General features: G+C 42.0%; 1 protein-coding gene across 1 annotated transcript; it reads right to left on the bottom strand.

The window, feature by feature from the left end:
* Window positions 1-8,574: 8,574 nt before the first annotated feature.
* On the bottom strand, window positions 8,575-10,935 carry LOC144601479 (putative G-protein coupled receptor 139). Its single transcript, XM_078413638.1, has 2 exons — window positions 10,806-10,935; window positions 8,575-9,467 (listed from the first exon to the last, which is right to left on the bottom strand). The coding sequence occupies exons 1-2, from the start codon at window positions 10,933-10,935 to the stop codon at window positions 8,575-8,577; spliced, it is 1,023 nt and encodes a 340-aa protein (XP_078269764.1).
* Between the last annotated feature and the right edge of the window lie 3,536 nt (window positions 10,936-14,471).

Here is a 14,471-nt window from a genome sequence, read left to right as displayed (position 1 = left end):
TTCGCACCGCGGGGAGGGAAACGTTAACTGAAGAAAGAAATATCGGAAGTTCAAGAATGGAAAGTTTCAGTTTGGGAGCAGATGCGGTGGTGAAGAGAAATTGAGAGTCGGGGATTACGTCTTTGTCAGAGGCAAGGTCGAAGGAAATGGCGTCCAGTTAACTGGGAGAACAGTTGTGCAATACGTCAGTGAGGCCGCACGTATCGTTTCGTGTTGAGGTTTGGTCACGCTATTATAGGCATAATGTAATTAAACAGGAAAGCGTGCGGAGACGATTGAGGAGGATGGCGCCAGACATCGAGACCTGAGCTATTGATAGAGGTTATGGAGTATAGGACTATTCCTCTGAGGACTGGAGTCTGAGAGATGATCTTGCAGATGTGTACATACTCATGAGGGGATTAGATAAAGTGAAGGCAATCTTTTTGGGGGCTGGGGGCATGAAGAACGAGAGCACATAAATTGGAGGCGAGATGGAAACGATTTAATAGGAACACGAGTGGTAAATTTGTCACACTGAGGATGCTAGGTGCTGTCATTGGAACAAACTGTTAGGGGAAGTAGTTGGGGTGGTTACAATACAATCTTTGAAATATATATGGACAGGTACACGAAAAGAAAAGATTTAGAGGATGTGGGCCAAGCACGGTTAAATGTGACTAACTTAGATGCGGCATCCTGGTCAGCACGCGTGTGTTGGGCCGAAGGGCCTCTTTCTGTGCTGCATGACGCTATCACTCTACAACTCTTCCGTTGAAGTTTTTTGTGGTTATGACTCATAGGGCAGAGTAGAAGGATGACGTGGAGTCTTTAAATGAACTCTCATCCAGGTGGCTGGTTAAGAGCCATGTAGCATACGATGTTTGGACGAGTGGGTGGGAAAAATTACATGTATCCAGAATTGTTTAACAGAAAAAAAGAAGCGGACGTTGGGAACAAATGGACTGTTCGTTTTGAAAATCTGTCTGCTGGGGTCATGGAGATCACCATACTCAAGAACAGCTTCTTCCTTGCAGTTTTCAGACGATTGAACAGACCTCTCCTCTCTTTTAATCTCCCCTTTCGCGCCCTTCCACTTTTTAAACTGCTCTTTCTCTGTCACCGTAACACCACTCTGTTTATTCTCCCTTTTATCTCCCTGATGTACTTATCTATGCTATGATTTCCCTGGATAGCACGCAAAACAAAGTTTTCACTGCATCTCGATACAGGTGACAATAATAAACCAACACAATTACCAATTATTTGTCGGCCATTTATCGTCAAATACCAATTCATTAGATAATGCCAGATCGATGGTCGTTGGATAACACGATTTCATCGCACGATTAGCCAAAGTTGAAATTTAGTACGCCTTCATCTGACGAATGTAGATATTCGATTCCAAAGATACAGTGCAGCATTTTTAATTTCCTCCCTGAATTTACTCTGAGTAACTACATAAATGCAAGTGTTGGTGCAAGAGCTCAGTAGCTGAAGCATGTTTCCACTTTCCTCGCGAATGAACCTTGGGTCGTTGAAATTAGAACCACTGAAATATGGTTCCTTTGAAATTTCCACATAGAGGAAATCAATAACGTACGTCATCCACAAAAGGATGAAACTGCCCGAGATGAGAAAGAGCAAAACAATGGACTTTTTCCGACTCTCCATCTCTGGGTCGCTCTGCTTTTCCATGTGACTCTGGGACATGAGTTTTTTGCGGCCTCTACTCGCCACGAGAATGTGTCTGACCGTCAGAATATTAAAGATCAAAATCAGGGCGAACGGAAGCCCTGGGTTTAAAATGCGTGCAAACCAATCATACACTGTCCAGGCGAGTGATATGCTGTAGATTGATTTTCTGATACAAAACCATGGTTGATTGTCAATGATGTAGAGTGGTTCGTAGATGAAGTACCAAGGAACGCTTTTCAAACAGCTCAACACACAGATTGTCCCAATGACCACCGCCGCCGTTCTCTCTGTGCAATATTTACTGCTTAGCTTCTGGCAACAAATGGCCACGAACCGATCAAAGGTGAAAGCGACCGTCAACCAGACCGAACTCTCGGTGGCTGCATAAATTACAACAGTGCTGAGAGTACAAGCTGGGGTTAACGACATAAAACTAAATGGAAAATAAATGCCAACAATCCGGTTGAATATAACAGCTGTGATAACGACCAGGAGATCCGTCACCGCCATGGACACCAGATACCGAGTGATGCATCTGGAGAGACCGCATCTTCCTCTGGACAGGATCACAATCGCCACCACATTCACTGAATGGAAAAGACATTCTAAATTAATAGACGTGTTATCATATTTATTTTAGTTTAGTTTAGTCTAGTCTATTGTCACGTGCACCGAGGTACAATGATAACCTTTTTGTTGCGTGCAACCAGTCAACGGAAAGACAATACATGATGAAAATTGAGCCATCCACAGTGGATATTCACGCAAACTATCAGCCGTGACCAGATTTTATGGCGAATGCTTTAAAGTTCTCACCGATATTAGTTTACAGATTGAGAGCGAAGCGAAAACAAATAGTTCCCGGGATCATTTTTTGACACGATTACAAGGAATATTTAGCTCTCAATTTAAAGGTAAATACACGAGTGCGAAGGATTGGAAGGTATCTCGAAAATCCATTGAATGTTAGTCGGAGGCTGTTTGCGCACAATTTTCCCTTTGAGGGGACAATGTAATTAAAATCTAGGTCTCTTCCACAATGGCTGCCAATCCAATACTGCGGTCTTCCCAGTAATGGTACAAAAACAATGTACAAATTTCCCTTTACCCTGAAGTGTATTGAGCCTTAACTCATAAAGTACAGCAAGGTAGTGGTCTGATAAGATATTGAACCGCAAGGTACAAAGTCACTTCAAACTAACCAGCAAGTTACAGAATACAAGTAATATTTTTCTATATGCACGCTCAGAAAATAAACACAAAATCGGCGTTAACTTGGGTGTTTAAAAAAAACGATAAGAGAACAGCCTTACAGTAAATATTGGTAAGGTAAAAGGATCAAGAATGTTCTCAAATACCCATTACAAACTGTAGCATCTCCTGAAAACAAATAAGAAACTCTGGTCCAAGGCCGACTAAAATGAAAAAGTTATGCTTGGAAGGGCTAGGAAAGCCTCGAGTTTCGTCCGGTAAAGCAAAGAGAGTCTCTGGTAAAGAAAAGTCCGAAAGTAAGCATGAGCTCACACATCATCCACCCACCCACCATTGCTGTATGCTAGGGATTTCCTTGTCTGCTGAATCGCTCTGCGACATTGGACCCTTTACACCGTTCACCTAGATCGGGTAAATTGTGACTTGGAGTGATGGCATACAATCTATGATTACGAATTTGCAGCTGAATGTGCAAAGTCCCAATTTTCAATCCTTCTGAACTGAATAGAAATACAATTCGGGAAACGGCATCTCAGCTTGCAAGATTGTCATTAATCATTTTGCATCATTACCGAGGATCAAGATCTGTGCACCGGCGTTGTTGATTTCTGTTAGTCCGCCAGGAGTTGGGCTTCCAAGTCTTCCATGGGCTTCCATGGGCTTCCATGTTATCCATGCCCTCATGATTTTATAAACCTCGATAAAGTCACCCCTCCGCCTCCCATGTCGAAAGCCCCAGCCTATCCAGTCTCCAATTACACAAAAATGCCCTTCCTCCAAGATTCAATTTCTTCCGAGGGATTCTCCCCACAAGTGACCGAATATTACTTTATAACAAGAGGAATTGAGTATAGGATCAAAGAGGCCCATCTGCAGTTGTACAGGGCCCTAGTGAGACCACACCTGGAGTACTGTGTGCAGTTTTGGTCTCCAAATTTGAGGAAGGGCATCGTTGCTATTCAGGGAGTGCAGCATATGTTCACGAGGTCAATTCCCGGGAGGGAGGGACTGTCATATGTTGAAAGAATGGAGCGACTGGGCTTGTACACACTGGAATTTAGAAGAATGAGAGGGGATCTTATTGAAACATATAAGATTATTAAGGGATTGGACACGCTAGAGGCAAGAAACGTGTTTCCGATGTTGGGGGAGCCCAGAACCAGGGGCCACGGTTTAAGAATAAGGGGTAGGCCATTTAGAAGAGAGATGAGGAAGAACCTTTTCACCCAGAGAGTTGTGAATCTGTGGAATTCTCTGCCTCAGAAGGCAGTGGAGGCCGATTCTCTGGATAGTTTCAAGAGAGAGTTAGATAGAACTCTTAAAGATAGCGGAGTCAGGGAGTATGGTGAGAGGGCAGGAACGGGGTACTGATTGTGGATGATTAGCCATGATCACATTGAATGGCAGTGCAGGCTCGGAGGGCCGAATGGCCTCCTCCTGCACCAATTATCTATTATCTATTATCTATTAGGAGACCTATCTTCAACGCCTCACATTTTTAAAAGTAATTACCAGAAGTCTCGTTTCCTGACAATAGTCGTGGCAAATTCTGAAAATGAATCATTGTAGCGTGCTTACCGAGGTAGAAACACAGAGAGAAAATTGTGACACATTGTTAATTATCGGGAAAACAATAATTTATTAAACATCGATTTGTCACTCGCTAACTTAGTACAACGGCTTACCCGGAACGCCGATGGCTGCAAGAAGTGAGTAGTAAATGCCATAAATTTGACCACTTATTCTGCCGTGCATTGTTCATGAGAGGGGTTGGTTCCTCCTGAAGATAGTCCGGAGTGCAATTTTGCCACAACCAGCCTCTCAGTTTTATGCGGCGGGAATCCACAGAGAAGCAATTAGATTAACGATGATTCAATTTCTTAAACGAATAAATTTGACACCCCGTTCCCTAAGCTAATTTTGTTTTCCAACCATTGGCCACCGAGGCGAAACAGCCGCAGTTGGGTGAGATATAGTTGAGGCGGGAATTGAAGCAACATAGTAGGGTGGTCACGTGTTTTTGTCCTGTGTCGCAATATTGTAAATCTCATTTGCACAGAACGAAATACACTCACATAATACACGGTGGACTCATTCAACGCACGTTAGATTCACGACATTTTTCGTTACATCTCTGCAGAAATACTGTTTATACCCACCATCCAAGGTCTACACAAGATTACAAAATGTACTCGTGCAGATAAGGCGGCCTCACAAATCCAGAAAATGCAAAATGAGACCGCAAAAGCAAATTACATCATACTCCTGGCATTGTAAATAAACTCACACAATATATGGTCCGCAAGTAGAAAATTAAGCGAAGTTATTTTGCACAAGAGCCATTCACCCTGTATTTCACGTAAAGACATTCCTATCGTTTACAAGTAGGAAACGTATTATTAAAAACGGTTGACGACAGTCGGCTTCCCGACCGGCCGCGCGGCCAGAAGGCTTCCCGACGGGCCGCGGCTGTGGACTGTGAACGCGGCCGAAGGCTTTTATCGAGGCGCCGCGGTCTCAATGCCTCCCGGATCGCCACGTAGAAGCCCGGGGCGGGGCCTAGTCGGGGCCTCGCGGGTAGAAACCTGGAACGGATGAAGCAGCCGAGGGAGTCCGCGGCTGGGGCTCGGGTCGGCACCACGGAGGCGCGCAGTGGGGCGTCGACAGAGGCGAGGCCTCCGCGGCGGTGAAACCTCGCGACGATGGGGCCTCGGTGGTGGTGATGCATAGAGTCTCTTGCCCAGAGTAGGTGACTGTAGGGCCAGAGGACATAGGTATAAGGTGAACGGGAAAAGATTTAATAGAAATTTGAGGGGTAACCGTTTCACACAAAGAGTGGTGGGTGTATGGTACCAGCTCCCAGAGGAGTTAGTTGAGGCTGGGAATATTCCAACTTTAACAAACAGTTAGACAGGTACATGGATAGGACAGGTTTTGAGGGATATGGACTAAACACGAGCAGATGGGACTAGTTTAGCTGCCATATTTTGGCCGGTGTGGGCAAGTTAGGCCGAAGGGCCTGTTTCTACGCTGAATCACTCTATAACCATGAAATCGGCGGATCTGGTTGTGGAGAGAATGATAAGGCTTAGTTTTCAGTGTTTTCGCTGTATGTCAAAGTAGTTTTTCATGCCTCTTTTTTTAATCTTCTAATCATGACTAGGGCAACCCACAAACTATGTAGAAGGGTCCCGAACGGTCGTCTGTACATATTCCCCTCCCCCCTCCCCCCGGCTGAGTTTCTCCAGCACTTTCTTTTCTGTTAAAATATTGTTACCACTCCGTTCACACGAATGTTTTTTAGAGATACGGCATGGAAACAGGCCATTCGGCCTGGACGAAAAGTGATGCCAGCAGGAATTTGAAGGAGATCAGTACACACATACAGGTATGGATATGAATACAGTGGTATATCTGGAAATAAAGAACTAAGCGAAGTCTGTAAGGTATGCAAATAAATATTATAAAAGGTGCTTTACGGGATACCCTGCTTCAGTGACTCAGGAAACCAACCAGGGTTGGTTGGTTTCTCCTAAAGAGGATCCTGATTCAGGAGAGCAGAGCCTTATCTAGGCAGCTTCACTCAGAGAGGGTAATATCAACATGTACTGATTGTTGGAAGTCGTGGAAGTAACTTAAAGAATTATGTAATTCAAATTGGTGTGAAAATAAGACTTGATGAACTGTTAACTGTTATAAGAGTTGATACGTACAGAATCTTTGAGTTGTCCGAATTATGTGTAGTCAATATTTGGTGCGATGTATCGTGTGCTGATTCTAATTGGCAACAAATGGGGTCCAGGATGTTCCCAAGGACAATTGTGTACCTGTAGTTTCCAGCGTTATATTTGCGATCTTCCACACTGTTGCTGCCTGTGAGAGCTGAGCAATGTTTGCACAGGACAGCGAACAATCCACAATTTCAGCAGTTTCTTCCATTAAGACGCACGAGACGCAGGTCGTTATGCCCAAGGCAATGCACTGTAACACTTTTTATAACTATTAAAATTGTGTTAACTCCATCCGCCCAAGTAGATTTTAACAATTTCATTACTGAGATTTCATTATTGCGATGTCACAATAATCTGATCATGCTGATGTTTTTGGTTTTCCACTACGAACGATCCAGATACCTATTTAGAGACTCTGCATTTTCCCCATTTCGTGGTATCAATTGCCCAGTCTCAGCCTTTTGGTTATCTATTCTCTTCCAAAGGATTCTACAGATAGAATCTGAAGTATGTACACCCAAAAGAAACATATAATAGCCCAGTGCAGATGTTCCACAATTTTAATGTGGAAATGACGATAATGTGTTCGTAAACAATTCTCACACCGGCATTCCGGTACATTCTTTCTGGCGATTCTGGCTCGGAGAGAACATTCATGAATTTTAAATCATATTGTTTTACTGACCAAATCAAAGACCATCCAAATTCGGATCCACGTATTACAATTTAGGGGGTCCGAAGACGATAAAAATGTATAAGACACGATTAGTAAATTTGCAGGTGGCCCTAAATAGATGGTATCGTAGAAAGTGAAAACGGTTATCGTGAACGTAGCGGCGTCTTAATCAGTTGGGCGACAGCGCCGAGGAATTGCTCATTAGTTTATTTTAGATAAGTGTGCGATGTTGCACTTTGGGAGTCAAACCAGGGCAGGACCCTCACAGTTTTTAATCCTTCGAGGATTTCATGGGAAGTTGACAGATGTTCCTGTACAGGTGTATAAACCACGAGGGGAATAATGTGAACGCACTGATCTCTTTCCCCCAGGGTAGGAGAACCAAGAACGAGAGAACACTGGTTTAAGTTGAGAATGGAAATATTTAATAGGAATCTGAGGGGTGGGGTGGGGGGCAATTTATTCGTAGGGGGTGGTTAATTGATGGAGCGACCTGCCAAAGGACGTACAAAACGTACAAAGAAAAGTACAATATGTACATAGCACAAAAAGACAAATGGACAGATACATGTATAGGAATGGAATGGAGGGCTGTGGACCGAAAGAGTCTAATGGACCAGCATCGTCTTCGGCAAGTTGGGCCGTAGAGCCTATACCCGTGCTGCACGACTCTTGTGGCTCTGTGACGTTAAAATCAAGAAAACTTTAACATTAAACAGTATAAAATATAAACTTTATTCATCATTATGACAAAAGCCCCAGACTTTCATTGTATTAATAAACTGCGGAGATGCAGAAATGCGAAATGTCCAAAAATAAATGACGTTGGCTCTGTAGAGAAGGTGACGAGAAATGAGATGTGATATTTTACCCACCACTCCATTATGATTACCTATCAGTCAAATGGTATATTCTCTCTATTTACGATGGGCAGTCCTCATTTCGTAGGTACAGTTATTTCTGTAATTAAAAAAACTCAGATGTCAGTGCTTTCAAATATTTATTTATTAGTATCCAATGGCCACAGTACACAGGAAGCAGACTGCCAAATTAGTTGGGATTTTATTTTACTAAATCGGTATTATTATTAAGATAGACGGCGAAATGTAGAAAGGTCTCATAACACATTGCATATATCACCATTTAGAGTGAAAACGGATTCGAAGAAAGTATCTGGGATTCAAAACTGTTGACTGGTTACATCGCTCGTTAACTTCATGCGATTCGATAGATTCAATTGAACTTCAACTTATTTTTTCACTCTTTATTTTTTATTTATCATTCACTAAATATTCTTAATGGAAATTTAAACATTTTCTTTAACTCTTCTCTGAATCTTCTCTGGATTGCTGCATAAATAAAGGTGTTAGTGCAGGAGCTCAAGAGTTGAAGCATGTTTCCGGCTTCCTGGAGAATAAACTTGGGGTCATTGAAGCTTTTAAAGTTGTAGTCATTCGTGATGCGGACGTACAGGAACTGCACAACATACGTCATCCACAAGAGGATGAAACTTCCGGAGATAGTGAAGAGCAAAATTATGGACTTCTTTCTACTTTCCATCTCTGGGTCGCTCTGCTTTTCTCCATTGCTCTGGGCTCGGAGCCTCCGACGGGCTCTGCTGGCCGCCAGAATGTGTCTTACTGTCAGCGCGTTGAGCAGCAAAATCAGGAGGAACGGGAGACACGGGGTGGAAATTCTGTCAAACCAGTCCAATGCTGTCCACACTGGCGAAGTGTAACGGATTTCCTTCAGCCTGCAATACCACGGAACGTTGTCGATTATATAGATAGGCTCATGTATAAAATACCATGGAATATTGCTCAAAAATCCCAGCACACACACTGTTCCTATGACCACGGTTGCTGTTTTTTCGGTGCAGTATTTTGTTTTCAGCTTCTGACAGGAAATAGCAACAAACCGATCAAAGGTGAAAGTGACCGTTAACCAGACGGAACTGACCCTGGCTGCATATGTCACCGCAATGGTGAAACTACAGACTGGGGTGATAGATAGGAAGCTGCCCGGAAAATAAATCCCACTGAACCTGTTGATTATCACAGCGGTGATAATGACAAGAAGATCCATAACCGACATGGACAGCAGGTACCGAGTAATACACTTGGAGAGACCACATTTGTTTTGAGACAAAACCACGATCGCCGCTAAATTGGCTGCATCAGAGAGCGGGGGACGGAGGGAAAAGAGAGAATGTGAGAGTACAGATTACAGTTTCAGGGAAATACTGAACGCAAACTAAGTATGCAGTCTTCATTTCTTAAACTATCGAAACTGATATACTCTACACACCCAAGCAGGAGTTTGAATTTTTCAATTACATTGAGTAAATAAAGCTTATTAAAAGTCTGAAGATGGGTTCCAACCCGAAATGCCACCTTTTCCATTTCTCCAGAGATGCTGCCTGGCTCGCTGTGTTTCTCCAGCATTGTGTGTCCAGCTTTGGTACAAACCAGCATCTGCAGTTCCTTCCTGCGCTTAGTAAAAGTCATGATAGGCCCAAACCATTCAGGTGTTCAATGGATTTGTTCTCAGAATCGATGGGACATCGTCGGCAAAACACTCATTCTCAAGTGAATGTTGCATTAGAAATTAGCCGTGTAACGCTCGAAGTTAACGCAATCCTCTTCTTGGAGCGATTAACCTTCCAAGTACATTAATTTGCTACTTAATTTGGGAGAAACATTAATTCCGGGAACGTCGTATTTCCATTCCGTCACCCAACCACCTTTAAAAAAAATTAGGTATAGTGACAATATCTATAACTAATTTGGTTCACTGCTAGAAAGGACTTTCATCAAGTTTCAGCGGTTGTCTGAGTTCAGATGCGGTTTTGGCAAAGATTGCTCAGCAGAGTGATATCACTCACATTATACTTTTTACAGAGCACTGCCAGATTCACATGGAATAAAGAGATCCAGAATAAACCTGGTTTCTCTATCCCGGTAGAAAATTGATTTGCGTAATGGAAAATAAAAACTTCATAGCTAATAGCTTCTTCATCTGAAACATAGTTGCCTAACAAGAGACCATCAAGCAGAGCTACGAAAATTTGAATTAACCCAAAGTAGTGGAAGGACATTCAAAAGCCCGGACACCATGTATGAAGAAATTCGCCAGCCTTTTCCCAAATACCTTGGTTCCAAGTTTAACTTGTTACCGCCTGTTCCAGGCTGTCCTATAGGAGGAGAGTTGTCTTTCTGTTTGCCACATTTGGTCGTTTCAATATATTCACCCTTCATTATTTCAACTGAAAGAACCGCTATCCAGTTTTCCACAATCTGTCCTTATTAATTAGCCACCAATATCTCGGCAACTTCCCCCTTCTGAATCTAGTATACATTTCTTTGGAAACAGTGCCCAGGACTGAATGAATTATTTAGAATGAAGTCCGACCAAAGCTAATTACAAATATTATACACTCGCCTCTCTGTGCCAAGCCATGGCTTGACGAGAACAATTACAACAATGAATAACTGACTGCAATACCTTACCTGGAACAGCGATAACTGCAAGTGCCGTATAGTAAATGGCATATGGCAATCCCGTGGGCGGGGCATGCATGTTCTCTGTGCAGTTGGCACGTTTTTCCAAGACTCCACGCAAAAAAACCTCGCCTTTCATTGCTTCGGAGTTCCCTATTATACATGTTGCCACTCCAACGGAGACCAATAAATCTCATTACAATAGAGTTAGTTCCAGTCACCGAACAAACAATTCAGGTTGCATCATATTTGATGCAGGTAAGAGGTTAGAGGTTAGTGCTGAAAATTACACTTTAATTGGAGAAGCGGGAATGACACAATCGCGCACCAAAATCCTTTGTCTTTGATTCATTGATCATTGCCCAGTCCGATTTTTGTACCATTCCAATGCCACCTCATATCCCTTGACTGTAGACTGCCCTTCAATCATATTGAAAACATATGAGAAGTAGATTAGTCCGGTGCGTAAATTGGAGTCGAATGGAATAATTCTGATATAAGTTAATATTCGTCTCCTCTGTCCACAAGACCTCTGTCCAGAACTGTGGTTGCTCTTTTAAGTACTTCTTGGCAAACTGTTATCTGGCCATCCTATTTTTGCAGCTAACCAGTGGTTTGCATCTTGCAGTGTAATCTCTGTATTTCTGTTCATGATGTCTTCTGCGGATGGTGGTCATTGACAAATCCACATCTCACTCCCGAAGAGTGTTTCTGATCTGCCGGACAGGTGTTTGGGGATTTTTCTTTATTATCGAGATAATTCTTCTGTCATTAGCTGTGGAGGTCTTCCTTGTCCTGACAGTCCCTTTGCGATTCGTAAGCACACGGGTGCTTTCTTTCTTCTTAATGATATTCCAAACAGTTGATTTTGGTAAGTGTAAGGTTTGGCTGATGTCTCTAACCGTTTTATTCATGTTTCTCAGTCTCTTATTTGGCTTATTTGACTTTCATTGGCAAAGAATTGGGTCCTCGTGATGATAAACAGCAATAAAAGTTCCTAAAGGTGATTTCTAATCTATACAATGCAATTAATCCCAGCATAGCATACGAAGCAGTTGTTATTAGTATCATGCATGGATATAATTCATGGTACTCACCCGTAGGAATCAGGTTGAGCTTAAATTACTTATACCATTTTAAGTGCTGGATAAGTGCCTCGAATGGTTCTTCTCCTTGCCAGTCTGTTACTTTTCACCGTCTCGGGTTCCGTTTTTAAGTAACTGATGACAGTCGTTAGATTGTGATTCACTCTTATAATCTCTGTTCACATCAGATGTGTGTTCGTAATGATTTGATTTGGTTCGATTCGTTTCTTCCTTTCACTCATGGGTTGAGTGATACAGCATCCATCGTCAAAAGGAAGGATTTCAGCCCAACAAAAATGGAAGACAGCTGAGAACGGAGTCGCCAATTCTTTGATTCTCTCGCGACCCCACTACCAATGGGTTCTTGTCTTGGGCACTATGAATACGGAGAATATAGTGAGGCGAAATATTTAAGTAACATTAACACGCCCTTCCCCTGCTCTTTTGCTAACAGTTTTCTATCTCAACATAAGTAGCCTCACAATTCACACGGGTTTACATTTCCTATCCAAGGAACTAATTATTCTAAATCATACATAGGTACGTACATTCGTTACTGAGCCGTGGAAGTGAGAAGGGGGGGGGGGCGGAAGAGACAGGTCAACTTGACTGAAACAGAAAGATATTCAGCGTCTTTGCCCAGGGTGAAAATGTCAAACGCTAGACGGCATAGGTTTATCATTAGAAGGGTTACGTTTGAAGGAGATTTCTGAGGCAGGTATATTTACACTGAGAATAGTAAATGCCTGGAACGGGCTGCACGGGTGCTAATGGAAGCAGATGCGGTAGTGATATTTACGAGGCATTTCGACAGGAATGTGAACAGGAGGGCTTTCAATCATGTAAACAGGATTAGTTCAAATTGGAATCATGGCCCGCACAGACTTAGTGGGTCGAAAACTCTGTTACTGTGCTCTGTTTGTTCTATGTTCCATCGTCTAACATTACAGTTGACGGGCTTGGGGACGCCTGGAGCACAGAATTTGGTCATCGGTGTGTAGTATTGTGCATTGAGTGCTGAATAATGTTCATAAATTCTATTTCCTAACCTTCAGGTTTTCCTGCCATGGAGACCCTTTGGTGTGCTTGACGAGGATTCTCTTCAAGCCAAAGTTAGTTAAATAGATGGGCAAGGGGATTGTTCACTAATACATCGCCTTCACCTTTACATTTTTACTATATCTGGGTACATGTGACAATGATAAATTTAGCAACAATACCAACTTGATAACAATAGGAATTTAGTCAGCAGAGAAATTGAATACGAAACGCAGCGACAAAGCCAGATTTGAGTTGAAAGACATCATTCTGAGTAGTTTCCTCAACCACTTTCTGTGCTGGCTAAATTGCTGCTGTTACCGATTGGATCACAGCCCACATTTATTCTATATCGATTAAAATATGTGCAAATTCAAGAAAATGTTCAAAAATATTATATTTGAAAGATACAAAAATATGTGATCAGCATTGAGAAATGACTGACATGACAGAAATGACGTTCTTGACTATATTTTATAAGAAAATAACTGCAGATGCTGGTACAAATCGATTTATTCACAAAATGCTGGAGTAACTCAGCAGGTCAGGCAGCATCTCGGGAGAGCAGATGTGGCTGTGGTAGCGAGTCTGGGTCAAGATGTGGTCGTAGAGTAGGAGGGCAGGAGAAATCACAGAGGGGGAGCAGCGAGAGAGCATGTTGCTAAACTCTCGTCGAAGAGAAGAGGAGAACTTCTTCAAAGTGGACATACCTCGAAGAGAAATCGCAGTGGAGCAACCAGTAGTATAAGAAAATAACTGCAGATGCTGGTACAAATCGATTTATTCACAAAATGCTGGAGTAACTCAGCAGGTCAGGCAGCATCTGTTGACTATATTTGTGTTTCTTTCAATGTTTTGTTTATCTGCTTCTGACTTATGATGTTGTGTTTTTTTTAATTATATTTTGTTAAGTATTAAGGGTAGGCACAATAAGCTTTGGCTTCTGCCTACACCTTTTTTTCGGTCAGAAAATATCATAATACAGTTGTGAAAGTTAACTAGTACGTAATCATTGTATCAAAAATATTGTTTTATTTTTGATACAATGATTACGTACTAGTTAACTTTCACAACTGTATGGTCAATCGGTTGTATTGTATTGACCGGAAAATAAATAAACAACATTTATTTTTAATTTTAAAAAGATAATTTGGTAAATATCCCTGTGAAAAATCATTGAAAGTTGTGAGAAATTATCGTTTTACACGAACGCATTTGCATACCTACGACGAGGAACACTGGCAAGACAAATCAATAAATTTTAAAGCAAAGCGATAATAGAAAATAATTGTACAATTGTTGACGCGTATTGAATTTATTTTTCATGTTCGTATTCCATATCCATTCAAATAAATTTTTAAAAACAACTCCACGGGAAAAGTAATCCCAGTGGTTGCTGAAATTGCTGATAAATTGCATCGAGAATATTCTGGTCCATAAGAGTCTCCAAGGTGAGATTTGAAATAACATTAGACCGCGCACAAAAAAAAAGTATGGACAACAATGCCTAATCTATTTGTTCAAGAAACTGAATAATCATAGTTGCCTAATT

This window comes from Rhinoraja longicauda, chromosome 16 (genome assembly GCF_053455715.1).
Source record: "Rhinoraja longicauda isolate Sanriku21f chromosome 16, sRhiLon1.1, whole genome shotgun sequence".
In the NCBI taxonomy this organism is placed as follows: Eukaryota; Metazoa; Chordata; class Chondrichthyes; order Rajiformes; family Arhynchobatidae; genus Rhinoraja; species Rhinoraja longicauda.
The sequence above is the reverse complement of the archived record's forward strand: the minus strand, read 5'-3'. Positions and strand labels throughout refer to the sequence as shown.

Excerpts from the sequence above, each read along its gene's own strand:
- LOC144601479 (XM_078413638.1), bottom strand. The coding sequence starts at position 10,935 with ATGAAAGGCGAGGTTTTTTTGCGTGGAGTCTTGGAAAAACGTGCCAAC. Across the intron at positions 9,468-10,805 it reads TGCAGTTATCGCTGTTCCAG|CCAATTTAGCGGCGATCGTG; the intron begins GTAAGGTATTGC and ends TCTCTGATGCAG.